At 40.0% G+C, this 18,271-nt stretch overlaps 2 protein-coding genes across 4 annotated transcripts in view; both read left to right on the forward strand.

The window, feature by feature from the left end:
• The window catches only part of trip4 (thyroid hormone receptor interactor 4), a 53,616-nt gene extending 46,741 nt beyond the window's left edge, over positions 1-6,875 (forward strand). The window contains exon 13 of the mRNA XM_043244558.1: positions 6,613-6,875. Coding sequence (XP_043100493.1) covers positions 6,613-6,671 — 59 coding nt within the window. The 3' untranslated portion in view covers positions 6,672-6,875. The remainder of the gene's footprint in view (positions 1-6,612) is intronic.
• A 3,056-nt stretch (positions 6,876-9,931) lies between these two features.
• The window catches only part of znf609b (zinc finger protein 609b), a 40,694-nt gene continuing 32,354 nt past the window's right edge, over positions 9,932-18,271 (forward strand). Inside the window, exons 1-2 of one of the 3 annotated variants that reach the window (XM_043244673.1) lie at positions 9,932-10,470; positions 16,228-17,096. In XM_043244673.1, the coding sequence (XP_043100608.1) occupies positions 16,353-17,096 (744 nt within the window). In that variant the 5' untranslated portion in view covers positions 9,932-10,470; positions 16,228-16,352. Of the gene's footprint in view, positions 10,471-10,568; positions 10,903-16,227; positions 17,097-18,271 lie in introns of those variants that run through there. The other 2 variants (XM_043244675.1, XM_043244674.1) reach the window with 2 other exon arrangements.

Genomic DNA, 18,271 nt, shown 5'->3' on the forward strand with positions numbered 1-18,271 from the left:
TTATTTTACCGTCGTTTTTCATGCTCAACAGAAATTACTGCAGGAAGATGAACAGTTGGAGAAGTGTTCGGAAAAACCTCTCCTGCTGGTTTTTGATTTGTTACTCACTCGTGCCAACAAGAAGAGGACCCCTGGTAGTTAGTGGGGATGATTTCTCCCAGAGAGCCATTCTCTCTGACGTCTCAAACTGTAACAGAGCACAAACCATGATGGATTTTGCATGCACGATGATGGGTTTAGATCCATGTGTTTGCAAGAGGCTTTGTGCGCGCTTGGCCATATCTCATGAGACTGGTATAGGAGTGCCTCTGCTGATGAATACCAAGCTTGTCTGCTCTCACTGTTATTTTGGGGAAAGGTTTGGATCCCTGCCCTGCTGAAAAGACCAGCAGAATCACCAAATCACGTGCGTGAGAGACTGCTGTGCTGATGTCAGGTCAGGCTCTATGGAGGGGCCTGATGACCAACCCAACCCCCAAAACTCTGTGACTCATCTTGAGAGTCCTTATTTGCTAGCTGCAGCCTGACATGATTGCTGTCCCCACAAAGCTTCTTAACTAGCTTCAACGCATAGATCACAACCATCTTTTATGCTCTTAAAAGAACACTCCACTTTTTTTGAAAATAGGCTCATTCTCCAACTCCCCCAGAGTTAAAAAGTTTAGTTTTACCATTTTTGCAGTGATATCACGCAGCGCCTGAAAACGGCCAGACCTACTTGCTAGCACAAGGAGCGTGTCTTGCGAGCAGGGGACTATTTTCCAGTTCCTTGATTAAGCCAGAAAGTTTTTTTTATTTTCCTTTGGGCATAGTACACGATGAAACTACAGAAGAGTCCATTTTAAATAGGAAAAATATTGAAACTCTTTGGTCATTTTTTTAAACGAGATGCTTCTGGTCTAGTTAGAGTCAATGATATATGCTAAGCTATGCTAAAAGTGCTATCTCTGGACCTGGAGATCAGCTGAAGGGATTAAAAAGCGGTAAACCAGTTTTTTAATTGGCTTCCATGGATCCATGAAGAACATCCATGGTTTTTAATAGTTGAAAAGAGTTCTTTAGATTATTCTTCACACTCAACAATGTTTCTTTTAAGAATGTATGTTGGTTGACCACCTTTAACAACCAACGTTAACAACCAATGATTATGTTGGTCCACTACCACCAAACCCGAATAAGCCAATCAGGACCAGCATAGTGCATGTCTAAGCTGTTTTTTTTTTCCAATGACCAAACACTGTCCACCATAGTCTGTTATAGTCACGGTTGATAGATTGGCCTCACGTCAAATTAAATATTAATCTACCCTAACTAATGTATGAACAGTATGTAGTTTTGCCTATGCCTTATCGTCTTCATTTGTTCTCACTTAGTATAGCTCTGTGCCAGCCCACACACACACACACACGTTTCCATTTGCCCTTGCAGCAGGGAAGGTTCAACTCTCCCTCCCCCCAGAGAGCAGCTTTGCACTTGAGCTGACCGTTAAACATGCTTTGCTGGGTTGCCATAGGAGGGCTCAGCACAAAGGCACTGGTCCTGACCCCCGAGCGGCTGTTAGCAGGGCTCCTGCAGTCTCTAAGAGAGAAAGAGAGGCGCCCACATCAAGCTTAAAGATTCTCAGGAAGCTGTCAGTGCTGACACATTTCTCCCTCTGCACTGCTGCACATATATGCAAATCTCAGCGCCTCAAAAAAAACAGAGCACCAGATCAGCCTCAATTTATTCCCCCCTTCTGTTTCTCTCTCCTCCTTTCTCTCATCCGCTTTCTTTTGCCGCTGCTCTGCTAATGAAGATTTTCTTGCCCTGCCTCCCCCTCACAGGAGAGAAGTGGAACAGAGAGCTCAGCAGTGTTTGAGTGTGGGGGAGCGGTCATGTACTCAAGTGTTTCTCATTAATGAATGATAATGGAGCCATCATATCTCATGTAAAGAGCTCTGTGACTAATTGTGCTACACTGTTTGCTCAGAGAATCTGCCTGATCTCTCTTCCAGAGGCTTTAGTGAGTTACTGTCAACAACATATTTGTGAGATTTTCTCACCTCGTGTAGTTTTGATTTAGGATTGTCCTAATAAGGGACAGCTTTAATAAAATATACAGTGGTGTCTGTGACTTGTTAAAACCGTGGTATTGTTTATAATGTTTTTGAGCATTGTTAGCCTTTGTTCCTATGTAAATAGAATGGTAGTTTGTCAACATGTGAGAGCTACCGTTGTGTATAACATTGTAGGGTCGAAACATTACTGATGCCTAACTATAATCTTTTGACAAGAGTCTAAAGATCTGTACTATGGCGGTACCATATATTGGTACCATATATACCATACATTACTTCCATGATTTTCATAGATAGATGGATAGATATGTTTTTGCAATTGTCCTTTTTGTACATTTTGTACATCTGGGTAGATTCTACTTCTGTGTCTACATTGCTTTAGGGATCGGAATGAGTATGGCTGTGATTGAGAATGAGTTTAGTCAAGGCTTCAGCAGTAGCCCTGGATCTTTGCTTAGCCCCAGGCTCTTGCGCTGACAGAGAGGGGAGGTGATTAATTGCCTCGGAGGGAACAGTTGCAGGAATTATTAATGGCTGCAGGATTAATCTGTTTTCTCTGTTTGGCCCATTAGTATGGGCGACCCTGGTGGCTGGAAGATTTTTCTCTTGGTCTGGAGCTCCCTGGCAGCTCACAGGACTGAGTTGTGTCTTTCTTTTCATCAGTGTCTTTTCTTTGTCTTACTCTTCATGTGTCTGGAAAATTCCCATCCTCAGCTGGCTGTTTCGGCAAACTCCAAACTCTGTGTGGCAGGTGGAATTGATTAATGTCACAGCATATTAGGGAAAGTGCTGTAAACACAGTGTGTCCCTGTTTCAACAGACCAAGCACTGAGATTCCTCTGCATACCTGTCCTAGGCTCTGTGTGGGTTTGCATCTAAAATGGGGAAAATGCTGTGAATTTTATGAAACTTGCTCTTCTCTCGGCTTTAGCCCTCATAGCCAGGTTCTGTCACCACAGAAAGCTTTGCAGACTTTAAATTGATCATCTTCCACAATGTTCAACATGTTGCCAGATATATATATTTTTAACATGAAAAAAAAACATTTTACTGTTTAAAAAAACCATTGAGCTAAAAGATGTCCACATAATTCTGGCTGCCTTTTTTAAACCAAGTGTTACATTATAAACTTCTTCCAGCAGATTTAAAACATACTTTCAATGTTGATCTATTTATACCTTTCATTTTAGTCCAATTCTGCAGCAAGGGACATAGTAGTTCAGTAAATTCTACACAAGTAAACCAGCTGAGAGTCTCACTTCCTTCCAGGAGACTTGAGTGCATTGAATTTACTGCACTGAGGGAGCTGTAAGTGTCTGTGAGCATTCATGACATGCTCTAATCATTAAGGTACTTAGAGTTAGATTGGAAAAATGAGCTGGATTTCCCCAGACGGTGATGTGATTCTCCTTTCACTCGGCTCTGCGTTATCCATGATTGAGACCTTCAGAGTTTGTCAGATCCTGAATTGAATAGTGATTTGTTTTCCTAGACTTTCACTTGGCACAATAATGCATATAGAGTACCAAAAAAAACTGTCTGTCTTTACATTATTACTTTTAGTCATTTATACAAGCTCGTCTTTACTCACTAACGTGGATAATACCTCTAGAGCTAGATCACAGCTAGACTCCAGCTGTCTGTTCATTACCCCTACTGAGTGCATGTGTTGATGTCCCTCCACCCATTCACCCACCCACCCTTTACTGCCCATGGCTACAAGACAAACAACCTTTTCAGGAACCAATATGATTGAACACAACAAAAACTAGACAATGTTTTCCCCTGTGCTTTTCCTTTGGGCATCTCCAACAATGAAATCCATCTTGAACATTTGTTATACCATTGGATGCCTGGCTGTTCAGGTCTTCTGTCAGCACCTAAGTGAAACATCATTAAATGTAATCAAGGCTTTAATGAGATTAAAGAGACAGTTTCCCAGAATATAACAATTTTGCATAATTGTCTAGAAAATTATGGGCCATCCAGTAATTACAACTTTAACAAAATCAGCTAGCTGATGTTTCATTTGGCCCGGAGAAATTATAAAGCTGGGTTTCATCAGCATATCAGTAAAAGCTGGCATGTCATGTTTGCTTGTAATATTACCTCTGTGAACAACAAAGGGCCAGAGACGGAGCCTTGTTGTACACTATACTTAAATTGCATGATTATTAGGGTGTAGCAATTTAAATTCCAGTATTTTTTCTCTCACAAACCCGACTTTATATAAGAATTATTGCACAAGTTGCATAAGCCGCATTTATTGTGAACTTTTTAGTGACTTCTCGATTTCTACTTTAGTTGTATGAAAATTTTAAAACTCACATTGAACATGGCACTCTGATTTGGTATGTTGTTTTGCTTTACAATTTACTTGCAAAAAATGTTTAAATCTCGAACAAACTGTGGCAGTTCTTTGAATGAGACCAGTGGGGTTTTATGTGGGAGGCTTTTTTTTCAAGACTATATGTACTCCTGTAAAATGGAAAGATTGCATAAGTTCTGGGGTTCAGTCCTTGATCTGAGTGTGGGCAGCTGGAGAAAAGCCAGGTTTGTTAGATGATGGAGTTCCAGCAATGCTCCGGACACACTGCGCCTATTATTGGGCTGGCTCCCTTGCTGCAGTATGGGTAATAAACTGCTTCACAGCAGCCCCCAACCAGAGCAATCAATGGGAAATTATCTTGCCAGATCGATGTCTGGGCTCTTAGATGTTGTCTTACCAGCCAATGCAGAAAACTGGGACTCAGCAGCTCAACACAACCAGAATTGCATCTACTGTTGAAATGTGTTTATGCTGTGACATGTTTTTGTAATTATATGGAATATATAATGTTAATATATCTCTTAAATTTTTCGATCACGATGCTGGAAAAGTCTTGACTGGTTTTAAATATGCATTTATTGCTCACTCTGCGTTTAAAAGATGTGTTTTATAAAATATAAAGAACTCTTTCTCTTTCTTGTTGACCTGATCTGATCTGTTCATTCATGTCTTGGCAGTGTGAAATTCTCTGCTTACTGCGTTGTGACAGCTTGCTTTGAAATAGCATTCAGATGCATGTTCTGAAAGATTGTTTGCAGGTTTTTGCTTTCCTAGAGTCAAACAAAAAGACAACTGATAAGCTGGCTTTAGTGTATGTCGTGTTACGTGACTCAAATTTTGGTCAGGTAACAGCTTTCATTAGTATGAGCTGTTTGAAGTGAGCCAGATTTTGCAGTCAGAGGTTGACAGATTCTACCGCTGTACATCTTGTGCTGAATGCTGCCAAATCATCTGAAAAAGCGGCCAGCTAAGATCAAGGGTGGAATTGAAAGTCTTCGCTTTCCCACAGAATAGAGATGCTGATGCCAGCCAGATCAGCATCATCTCCTTTCCTATTGATTGAGTGGCTCCAGTTTCAGAAGTGAAAACTGCTCAGAGCCTCGTGCAGGCAGCTCTTAGCCTCGGTAATGCAGAATTAGACGTCACAAAATCTCGCTCCTGAAGAATCTGACCGAACAAATGACCCACAGATCATACGATCACATCTGCTTGAAATTGAGATTTTTTTGATCCTTTTAAGTTCTTGGTTTTGTAAAAAAATGATTTATTATCAAGCCATTTATTAGGGTTATATAGGGTTGCTCCACCCCAAAATTAAAATTTTGACATGAATCACTTACCCCCACGTCGTTCCAAATCCGTAAAAGCTTTGTTCATCCTCGAAACGCAGTTTAAGATATTTTGGGTGAAAAGGCTTGTGATTGTCCCATTGACTGCCAAGTCATAATCACTTTCATGTTTTAAAAAAATTTGAAAGACATTGTCTGAATACTTCATCTGCCATCACTTCGACGAGAATGAAACCAAAATAATGGCTTTAATCAACAATTCCGCACGTAACGTCACCGTAGCGCCATTTTGCAGAGCACACACACAGTTAGCCAAAAACTGCTGCAGCATCTATTGAACATCTTTACTACATATTATTGATTAACACAATGCATTACAACTGCATTTGGAGAGAAAAGACATTTGGACAGATTAAAAAATGGAAAACAAATAAATAAAAGATTAGACATGATGGGATATTTTAATCTATTGGCATCCCTACAGATGGTACTACTGCAGTGTACAGCAGTGCAACTTTTTACTGTCTTCTCGGTAACAAATTGCATGAATTGCATTGCTCATCATTCTAGGAAGAAAATTATAGAGCTGTCTTCTCGATGCTAGTTGGTTGTGAATCAGCGTTCCCAGAATTTCTTGCTCTTCTCATGCAACAGACGGACTCTTCTGCGAAAGCATCATCTAGATTTAAACCTGTCCCCGAGTAATCATGTGTTAGTGTGACATTTACAGCCCTGCAATCCCTCTACGTACGATGAGAGAGTGTGAAAAAGGTGTTGGAAGTGCGAATGGGTGTGTAAACAGATTCATAAATTCTCTCTTCCTGATCCCAGCCCTCACCTCAGCAGGACGGCTTTTCGTTGTTTGACAGAGAGCTTTGAAAAGGTCACCGGGACTTGAATCGCCATTAACCTCGCCCCTTCCCGTTCTCTCACACAGGGAAACTGGAGAGCCAGAGCCACCAAAGTGCCAAGAAGTGTTTAATGCAGCCAGCGTGACCTGAACAAAGCCACGGCGGTCAAGAGACGAGCAACAGAGAGTCCCCGTGGAAGCCTCGCGTTGGCCTTGTCATGCTACGGCGGGAATCACCACGTCGCATATGGGACGACTGGGACTAATAGTGACATCAGTAGCGCAGCAAACGCGCAATCATTCCCTTATTAAATGTTATTGCTTTTTTTGCAATAAAAGGCTGAAGACTACTCGTGTGCTGGTTCTTTAATACATTTCAGTTGGAAAGCATGTTAAACTATAATTTATTTGTTATCATTTAGTCTTTTGGGTTATTTTGCGTATAATACTGCTGTATAATTAACCAGCTCCCTTTTAATCTCAATTGGATTTCCAGCTCATAAAGCCGACGGTCTGAACCTGAACCGGTTGGCTGAGCATGGAATTTTCTGCTTACTAAAGAGGCAATTGTGCTGGAGAGCTCATATTGGAGCTGCTCTTGTTATTCGGGCCACAATGGCTGTCAAAGCCAGAGCCTCTCAGGTTTTGGGCCTGCTGCTCTCAAAGTGATTGAGTGGCCTCTTTGTGACACAAGCATCCCTGCACCAGAAAGAGCAAATGACTGGCTCCATTAACGGTAGATTGCATGATGGGAACTGCATTAAAGTAGCCTGCCGTGTATTGAGCATGCATTTTCCTCTTCTTGTGCAAAAGGGGGCATCTGTCTTTCTACGTATTTCAACATGGGTAAATACATCAGCGTGATAAATGATCAGGAAGCATCTGCAGTCTGTTGAATATATATATATATATATATATATAGACTTTTCTGGAATTGCTTTGTTTTTATTTCTTTTCATGCGTTATGAGTGAATATTTCTCCGTATACATCGAAAATATTAATTCAAATAAAAAGTACATTTTGACCAAATTCCCATTCCTTCAATACGGGGAAAAAAAGTCACCATTAATGTAACATAGTGATGAAAAATCTAACCATATATCTATTTTCCACAGAAAATCATGTAAGTAAAGTATGGAGTGCCACAAAGTTCTGTATTAGGCCCTTCGTTGTTTTTCTCGCACATTTAAGATTTTATTAAGAAACATACTGGTGTTTTTGCACGGTACTCCAAGGTATCATATCAGTAGTTTTACTTTAATAGATTAAAATGCATATTTATTTATGTATTTTTTTATTTCATGGTAGTCTACTAATGTTTGAGGAAGATAATTGTTTGTCAGAAAAATACAGTGTACAAATAGGCGTAATTGTTACTTATGCGGAACATATTTTCTTGCTGAAATGTGACCTTACTTGAAGGTGTTCATAAGAGCCACGCTCTGCTTCTTTTTTCTGTCATATTGTAACGTGCAATTAATTGTCCAAAATAGAAATACTGTTTGAGTTTAAGATTAAACCTTTTGAAAACCCTCCCTTGCCTAAAGCTAGAGAGCAGCTAATCAAACTCGGTCATCTCAACCACCTATGGGGTGCTGGGTACTCCTTTGTGCCAAAGTACAAAAGACATTTTCTGAGCGTTGTAGAGCTTCCAAATTTCAGTTTCACAGAGCCGTCGTCGGCGACGTGGTCTCGGGTGGGCTTCGGTGCACGGGGGCCGACGTGAAGGATTTCGATAAAAACTGTTTATCGATAAAACGACGGCGTTGTAGAGCGTCGAAACAAATTCCCTGCGTTTGTTTAAACAAACAGTATGAGCTATTAAAAGCATGATTCAAGTGTGAAGGAGCTAATTATCTTATGAAAAGCTTATGTTTTTGCATTTGAATGAGGGGGCATTTTAAAAGAGGCTTAGGTTGTAGAAGGAATGTCAGCAGCAGGTCTTCCTGTTCTCAGTCAGCACTTTCCTTGCAGGCATTTCCTTCTCTTACCACTGTTTGACAGGCCTCACTCTGTTAACCCTGAATAAAAGAAAGTGCAAATGAGCATACCTGTGGCTATAGACACGACGCTGCCACCCAGGCACCCAGAAATAGAGTGAAAAATCTCTCCCCACGGCTGAGTTTATGACGAAACCTGGAGCCGCTTGTCTGTTATCAGCCGGTTGGAAGCTAGCATTGTTTAGAGAAGCTTTCCGATGTTCACTGAGCTGTGGAAACGGCGAACGAGAAATAGGCTACCCGCACGTCGACGAATAGCATTTTTACATTTTTTAAAAAATCAAACGATGCATCGAATGTAGGTGTTTTTTTTCTGTATTATGCTGGTATGCATCGGTTTTGGCGGTCCACTGCACAGTAAAGGAGTCGTTAAGTGCTAAGTGTCTGCCCTTTGTCTTTAAAAGTGATCATTCCTCTCAGTCGTGTCAAAAGCAATGCTGTCAGTCATCTTGTACCAACTGAAAGCAAAAGCAGTATTGCTGTACTGACAAATGTGTTTGATAACAGAACTCCTCCTCTTTTAAAGGAACTGTTCATCCTAAATGTAAATTCGGGCATAACCATCTCACACTTTTATCAGTTCAAATTTGAGCTTCACCTCTCAGAAAAAGCATTTTGTGTTCAGACGTCAGGGTAGATGGTGATAAAAAATGAACTAACCAACCAACCAAATAAATAAATGTACCTTTTTTTTCATTCAGCTGCCAAGCCAAACTTTTTTATTTTGAATTTAGTTTATGTAAAATAACAAAAATTAAAAAAAAACTATAGACCATAAATAAAATAAAAATGTACAATAATGTTGCATCTCAATACTAAAATAACATTGATATATATATATATATATATATATATATATATATATATATATATATATATATATATATATATATATATATATATATATATATATATATTAGTCAATTTTGTAATTTCACAAAGTATACTCTTTTTTTAACATTTATTAAAATGTTATCTTAGAATATGTGAAAACAAATGATCTATTTTTCATCTATTTGACTGTTTCATCTGACATAAACATATCTGGACTGCTCGTTATTGAATTATGGGATATGATAAAGGGTTACATGATTACAACTCTGAAGTAAGTTTGTCATTCATTAAAATACTATACTATCATCAATATTAGAATTTAATCACTGAATGTATAATTAATTAAATAAATAAATAATTTAACGAATGGCAAAAACATACAGGACACCAAAAGTAAACTACTTGAAAATATTTCACAAACTGTTTTCATTCATTTGCTTTTTAATTAACCTTTCTGAAAGTCTGAAATACAAACATTTCATGTTGAACACAAATAAAGAGTTACCGCGTTAAATCAGGATCTGGAGATTAGAGGAAAGCAAGAAAAGACACCAAAAACGCCTTGGACTCACAACGCTTTTAAACACGTGGGAAGTTTCAGGATGAACGCCTGGCAGCGGCGGAATGGAGCGAGACTCCGGTTTCCGGGTCTTACCGCTCACTGCGCGCGTGGGGTTCAATCCATGCGGATCGTTCTCCTGGATTTCATGGCGCTTCCTCCTCCTGCCCTTTAGTTACATTGTATCTCCCTTACTGAAAGGAGCGAGGGATCCAGGATTCAACTCAAGGGGGAAAAATGAATGAATATACGTGAAAATGGACGTGTCGAGATGTTGGATTTATCGTCTTGGAGTTTAAGAAAGACGTATTTGAAGAGCGCTTTGAGATTTAGATCCTGCGATGCCAGTTTCAAGGCAGTGTTTCCATTTCTGAACGGGATCTTTAGGAGTGTGATGGCTGCTGGCCTTCCCTTTCTCTAGTTGCTGGATGTGTTGGAAAGTGCACTGCTTTGGGATCATTTTTGGAATTCCGTACGCGAATCCAGAGGCATTTCCACCTTTCTCTATGGAATGTACATAAGTATTCTCTGGATAGGGGTTCGCGTGTGGGGTAAGTGGCGCTGGGATTAATGCATTTCTTTTGTGTGTGTGTGCGCATGTATGTGTGTATGGTGTGTGTGTGTGTGGGTAGGGGGTGGTGTTTTATTGGTGCAGATGGAGACTAGAGGTGCTTTAGCCCGTTAGCTTAGCTCGGTTGTCATGGCTCACACATGCTTTGACCATCTTAGCGAGTCATTTCCTTGAGAGCAACGCGGACCAATGCGTTTGAACCGCGCGTTAGGTGCGGCGAATCGAACAACGAGTTCCAGTTTACTCGATTACACCACAAATCCCCCCCCTCCCTCCACCCGGAGTGAGGAAATACACGGGTTATGGAGTCAATAAACACTCCGGCTGTGTTTAAAACAGCGCTGGTTTGTTTATGCTGGAGTTGCAGTTCTCTGTGGAAGAGCTCGAGTCTGTTATGAATGTCAGGGGATGTGTGAGTATCGGCGGATTTATAGTGAATCACTGCTTTCAAACGCGCTCTAGGACGCCATATAACGCGACCTTCAGCAGCCACACGTCTTCAGAGAAGCACCACACACTGACAAAAGGTACCGTGGTATTACCATGGCTTATTTAGTCGTGGTACCACGGTTGTGTCATGGTTTTTTTGGACGCGGAGGTTGCCATGTTTTTTTTGAACGAGTATTATAAGCAACCTTTGAAGTATCTAAGAGTGCTTGAAATGTAAATAATGTATGTCAGAGTACCACGGTGTTAGCATCTGATATCACCTTTATAACTTATCTTATCTGCTTGCTAGGTTTTCCCACTGGTTCAGAATAATTGTATCGAGCCATAATTCTGCTAGTTTTATCACCGTGTTGATTGAGCAGAGGCCAAATGTGTTTGCTTTATGACGGGGATTATAAGCTCCGTGGCTAATCTTCACTGCCTTACACTCATCCTTGTCAGAAACACTAGTTTTCCTGCTCATCACCTTTAAACTGCTTGCGTGAGCTGCTCGTGAGCGAACGCTGTCTCAACTTATCTTTGAGGCGAATTAAAAATGAGTTGTTGCTGCAGGCTGACGGGAAATGCGTTTCTGTGTCACCCTAGGTTGTTGGGAATTGGACACGTTGAAACATCTGCATTACCGTGTTTCAGGTGTAACCACGCTACGGGTTTTCTTCGGGTCTTGAAAATGCATCGAAAGCATTCATTTGCAATTTGAGAAACTGAAATGTGAAATTGGCTTGAATCGGGGCAGAATCACTCAATTTTACAAAGCAGTGGCTTTAAATGTCGAAGGTCTCGTTTTCTGAGAGCGCGAACGAGATTTAGTGTGAATTTAGTTGACATTGGCAGATATTTGCTCTTGTTTTAACCTTAGGCTCACTTAATTTCGGCTTTAGTTTTGTTTCAAGCCGGTGTATCTATCTGGGAGTCTTTAGACGTTTGCAGTGAAACCAAGAAAAAGAAAATAGCTGTGAAGAGCAACACTTTCTAAGCATTAGCAATGCGAGGCATTTACTTCTTTAGAGATCAGATTGAGTTATTGTGTCTCAAAAATAGTTTTAAATGTAGTCTTCATAAAACCTACAGAAACCCTTATTACCACCATTCTATTCGTAGACATGCCATGGCCATGTAAATGCATTGGTATGTTAATAAGATCTCGGTTTATTCGGTCCCAGGGTTCTAGTGCGACTATTGTTTGCTATTGAGTGCGTGTGAATGGAACCGAAATGCATTTACCCTGTTGTGTACATATATACATCAAGCATCAAGTGAGCAGAATATATAGCATATGGAAAATAATCAGCTCTGACAAGAAAACCCAGAGTTCATTTGATCTAAGAAGTGTAATGTAAATTTAATGATTCATTGGCGTAGACGCGTGCTGACATATGTTGAAGATGTTCACGAATCATTTAATGAGTCTGAACTTGACTTTCATATTTAATGTTATGTTTACAGTTTCCTCCTCCGGTGACAGATTATGATAATACAGTATAGCACGTCGATATAGGTTGATTATATTGGCCAAACATCATCTGCCTTTACTTTCCAATACACTGATATTATTGTTCAACGGTGTTTTAAGATGGTAATGCTCATAATAACTTCACGCCATGACAACATGTCCAAAACGATTGCAATATTTTTGTAAGGGTTTCTTGACCAAACACGGGCAAATCTGAGAACTTTCATATCATCTACGTTCGGTGTGATTTGCTTTTATCAGTAATAATGTTGTAGAGTACTTGCGTGAAGGCGAGTTGCCGGTCAGCCGGAGGGCGAATCTATTACCTGTGTTTTCGTTTTTTATTTCTATTACAGTTTTTTTTCCCCCCCTTCTTCTCTCATTTTTGCTGTTAAGTGTCTGTAGAGTTGAGATGTGTCTGCAGGCCAGAGCTAGATGTTTACTGTCTTTGCTTTACACTAAAAAAGCTTTCGCTCAGCTTTGGTCTAGACAGCTGTGTTTTTTTTTTTTTTTTTTTTTTTAAGTCTATATATTGTAGTGCTCCTACCACAAACAAGCTTTGATATTGAAAGTTCTCTGATCCTGTGTTAGGATAACCCAGAGAAATCAATAGGTCTGGGCCGATGGGAGCGTACAGCTGGAAGAGAGATATATTGCTGTAGCTCGGCAATGTTTGCGAATGCTTAGAATGATCCATACACTCATTATGAATTTAGTGCCGTGTCACCACTCAAGTTATGCGCATCATTCAGTTCAGCATTCCATTTTTATTGCCATTACAATACTGTTATGCAGTTTTCTTAGATTGTGCCTTTAAGGTATCTTTTCGGGCAGATGTATGTAATTCTGTCTGTGTTTTGCGACATCTGTAAAATATTATTCAAATATTATCTGTCGTATAAAATTAGCCAACGTTTTGGAAATGTTTTAATGTAGATCTGCTTTTATTTGGGATTAAGTTTCCCAAAGACAGCCCGTCATACACATGGGTTTGGGTTTTAATATCTTTCTAAAATGCACTTTTACAATAAATCGTTTCTAAACGCCAATTCAACATTTTATTAGTGTCGTCTTTCAGAAATGCCTGCTAAATCTCTATATGGCTTAAAAATTACATCTCATTCTTCTTTGTATAAATTTAGTGAAAAACTGTGGAAAGCATGACTTTCGCGTAGATCTGTACCGTATTTTAAATTGAACCTAGGTTTACACACTTGACAGTGACCGTTCATAATAAGTTTTAATTTAACAACAGTAAAACGTATATCAATTTGCATATCACGCATTGTCAAAAGGCCGAAAACTAGTGAGATTTGTGATCGTTCTCATTCTGTGATGCCAGGTTTACAAGCGTATTGAGTAAGCTGTACATCTCCTGGACTTTTAAAGGGATCAAACAGGCTTTTCACATGAAACCGCGGCGCGCAAGGTTAGCTACAGATGTTACAAACTGACTTTGACCTCTTTGACTGTTTGTTCCGTCTGAACATCTGCAGTCTTTAGATCTGCCCACTGAGAAAGAATGACCATCTGGGATTATGTAGAGCATGTATGGCCGTCAGATGATGGCTCGTCAATGAAGGGGCCAACAATCAATACAAGGTTTTGTCTCGTTCTTGGTGGGCTATTGTCATTTACAAGGCGTAGTTACGGAGAATCCAATAGCTCCGTTGGATCTAGAATCACAAAATACGAGAGGATTTTAACATTTCGCGTGACATGCTAGTTTTCTTAATATAAATGAAACATTACCGTAAGCATGCGTTTCGAGATACGCATTAGGTATTCAAGCTAGAAGCACAGTCAATTCATTCGAGATGCTTGATTGGGGAATTTCGGTGTCTGAAGTGATATCGCTCACATTCAATGCTACTCTGTGGCTTTTGTGATGATCAGAGACTTGCGAAAAACCTATATGAAACTGAATGAAAGGCTGATACAAGCTCCAGCTTATTGAACAAAGCCCTCTGCTCGCTGAACTGATCTGCCGTTAAGCTTGGTGAAGCATTTCAAACACGGATAGACTAACATGAGTTAATCAGATTCTTACAGATTTAGTGTGAGGCTGCGGTTTCGTTTTTATTAGAACACTGTGGCCGTCGCTTCCCAGCCCTTATTTGCGGGCCCCCGAGCCCCCTGGGCGCTGCAGGACAAATTCTGCAGACTTGAGTGTTAATTATTTACACTGTCAGAGGTTAAAGTGCACGCTCCTTCGACTTGTGTGAGCTTATTTGGCCGTACCCTCGCTAAGCAGAGATGACCTGTGAAAAAGAATGACTGCTTTAATTAGTTTCCAGACATCGGGCTTTGATTGAAGCCCAGTGTCTTAAGGCACAAAATATAGGTCAAAACGCTTACAGTTTCACACATCAGTGTTCCGTTTAGAAGCGAATGGCTTTGCAAAAAATGTTACCATTGTTATCCAAGCCCTACTCGCTGTTCGGAGTGTAACATTGTGCTTTTGTTTGCAAGATTATAGACGTTTGGTAACCACTAAAGTAGTGGTCAAGTGGTAATAGGTTTTTGCAATAGCCGATGCTAGTATCTAGAGCACTGGCCTGTACAATGCATTGCCGATGAAATGGGGAAAAAACGTTACCAATGTTTTTTTATCTGTTGGTTGGCATAATTGGGAAATGGCAAAAGGTGGGAATTCTGATTGGAAATCTTAAAATGGCAAAATAAAGAGTAATTGTTCTGGGATGTGTTTTCCAAATGCAACTGTCGTCACAAGATCTGACGTTGCCAGTGGAGTTCATTGTTACTAACAACCATAGTTAGCTAACAATGCTTTTGGGAAATGTGCTCCTGGCCAATATAGTAGTCCCAATATAGTTACTGTACTAATGAATGAAAAAGGTTATGGTTTAACATGCATTTGTGTGTGTGTGTGTGTGTGTGTGTGTGTGTGTGTGTGTGTGTGTGTGTGTGTGTGTGTGTGTGTGTGTGTGTGTGTGTTAAATATTCAACATCTTCATAACTACCAAATTGTCATCTGTATTAGTGATGTGAAACGATGAATCGCATTGAAAATGTTTTTGTGTACAAAAGGTGTGTGTACTGTGTATATTTATTATGTATAAACACTCACAAAATATTTACATGTATATACATCTTATATTTTAATATTATTATATTTATTATTATACATAAATATATTTAATATATCAACATACCATGTTTTTTTAATGTATAATTTTTTTAATCATTTTTATGTTTGCAAAGTTTGCTTTTTTTCAACTTTATGTGCCTTTTACTGGCAGGACAGTTTTATCTGAATAAATAGTAATATGAACCAGCGTAAATATTTGAGTGTTGCTTATACAAGTGTTGTTTAGAAATTTTTTTGCAAATGCTTCTTTACCAAATACCACAGCAACAGAAGTTATTTACATAAGTTGAAGTGTGGAGTGCATTTTTTTTACTGTACATCCACATATAATCTACAGTATAATTTTAACCAAGGAAGTACTGAGTAATGTAAAGTAACTTATTTTAAGTGCATGTAGTTAAGGTTTATGGTTAGAACCTAGTTATTACTATAATAGGTACATCACATGCGCATTCAGAACTTCCTGTTGAGTTTCTCAAATTAACATGAGAAATATTGATTGCATCTGTTTAATACACAGTTCACACATTGAATACAGACTGAGAGTTACAATGCAAAGAAGGTTTATGTTTATGTATACTGTTTAAAGAAGGTCAATGTAATTACTCCCGTTTCATATTTACTCTTGTGTGGTAAGTCAAGTCCATGTGTAGTGCTGTATATTCATCCCTTACCGTTTCAATTTCAAGTCAGATAATCCCTATTGTATGTCTCTCCTCTAGGGCAAAATGTGGGTGACTGGGAAGTTGACATCAATACGTTGAGACCACTGTTCTCCTTCTCCCCACACCCTGGCAGTCTGAGGAATCAGACGTTACTGTGACAAACCTGGGCCGCTGGCACTAAAATGTCCCTAAGTGGTGGCACTGCAGGCGGGAAAGGTGTGGACTCGAATGCGGTGGACACTTACGACAGCGGTGATGAGTGGGATATCGGGGTTGGAAATCTGATTATCGACCTTGACGCTGACCTAGAAAAGGACAAACTCGAAATGTCTGGCACCAAGGACGGAGGGGGAATGGCAGCTCCGCCGAGCGCAGTAGCGGCTCTGCCAGACAATATCAAGTTCGTGAGCCCGGTGAGTGCCCCTCAGGGCAAAGAGAGCAAATCGAAATCGAAACGCAACAAAAATTCGAAAGACAATAGCAGCAAGTCTCCAGCTACCGATGGAGCTAAAAAGGACCATCAGGGACGGACCCAAGGGGAGGTTACTGGTGCGACAGGTAGTTCAGGAGGTGGCAACTCCGCTTCTGGAAAAGGCGTCGAGAAGGGCGCCAAGGCCTCACGCGGTGTGCCCAACAGCAAAAAGGAGAAGGAAGTATCGAGCGGGAAAAACAAGAAAGAAAAAAGCGAAAGCGGACCAGTTGCAGTTGTGGCAATTGAGAAAGAGATTGTAGCGAACGCTCAGGCGTTTGGAAGCACGCGCAACACACCCTTTGACAGTACACAAAATGCAGACATGGCTGTGACAGAGCAGTTTGGGAATAACGCTCTGGAAACTGTTGGAATTGTCTCTCCTTTAGCTATTAAATCGGAGCCAGAAGAGCTTGACGGGGAATGCAGAGCTCTGAAGAAGGTGAAAAATGAAAAGGTAAGCGCGGAAGGCCCGCTTGTGTGTTTGAACCGTTTAGCAGCTAATGGCAATTGTGTTATTGAAGTATTGATAACGTGAGTCAATGTTAACGACCTAGTCGCCTGAATGCGAGTAAGTTGTTTACTCTGCAGTAATGTTTTCTTTGCATCGCATGTGGTTTCTGATTGACATTTTGCCACTATTATGGATCGGAGAGTAAAAACGGGACTGGAAAAGAGGATGTTGTGAGCCGGATTCAAACTTGCATTACGCAAATAAGCATCATGGTTATTGAATTGTCATAGTTTGTGTAAAAATCGGTAGTTAAAAAGATAGTCCACCCCAAAATGATAGTTTTGTCATGAATCGCTTACCCCCATGTCTTTCCAAACTCGTAAAAGCTTTGTTTGTCCGTGAAACAACGCAATTTAAGATATTTTAGATGAAAAGCAGGAGGCTTGTGACTGTCCCATTGACTAAGTAAATAATCCTGTCAAGGTCCAGAAGAGCAAGAAAAACATTGTCAGAATAGTCTATCTGTTATCAGTGGTTCAATCCGAATGTTATGAGGCGACGTGAATACATTTGTACAAAAATAATAAAAATAATGACTTTATTCAATAATGCATCTCAAAAAATGGGTTTTTCAAATACAAACTAAGCTTTTTACGCTTTTTGGGGTATGTGATAAATTACAAAATGTACGTTTTTGAAGTAACCTTTTAAACAATCTTAACAGTATTATGCTAACACTATTACATTGCAGAATTGTGGGCTTGGTTTTCTTTTTCTTCCTGTCGTTCCAATCTATGAATAGAGGGAAGTTTAGGCCTGGTTTGACTGTCCATGTCGCTTAATCCCAGGAGCCCAAGATGTGGTTGAGGGGGTAGGGAAAAAGCTCCTAACCCCACTGGCCTTAACTTGCAGTGGGGGAAGGGCTGGAAGAAGGTCACTTAACTGCTTGTATACAAGCTTTTAATCAGAACAGAACAGCTTCCAGGGATCATTAAAATTGTGAAGGCAATTCCAATTAAAGCTTTAAATCCAGTTTCAGATCTTAAGAAGCTAAGTGATGCCGATGTTTGTTTGTCACTTTTACTTTGGCCTTTCATCTCTATGAAACTTAATGATGTAACTTTTTGCAAGTACATACTGTTCGACTAAAAGAACAGCTGCGGATTGTCATATTCATT

Source organism: Puntigrus tetrazona, chromosome 7 (genome assembly GCF_018831695.1).
Source record: "Puntigrus tetrazona isolate hp1 chromosome 7, ASM1883169v1, whole genome shotgun sequence".
Lineage (NCBI taxonomy): Eukaryota > Metazoa > Chordata > Actinopteri > Cypriniformes > Cyprinidae > Puntigrus > Puntigrus tetrazona.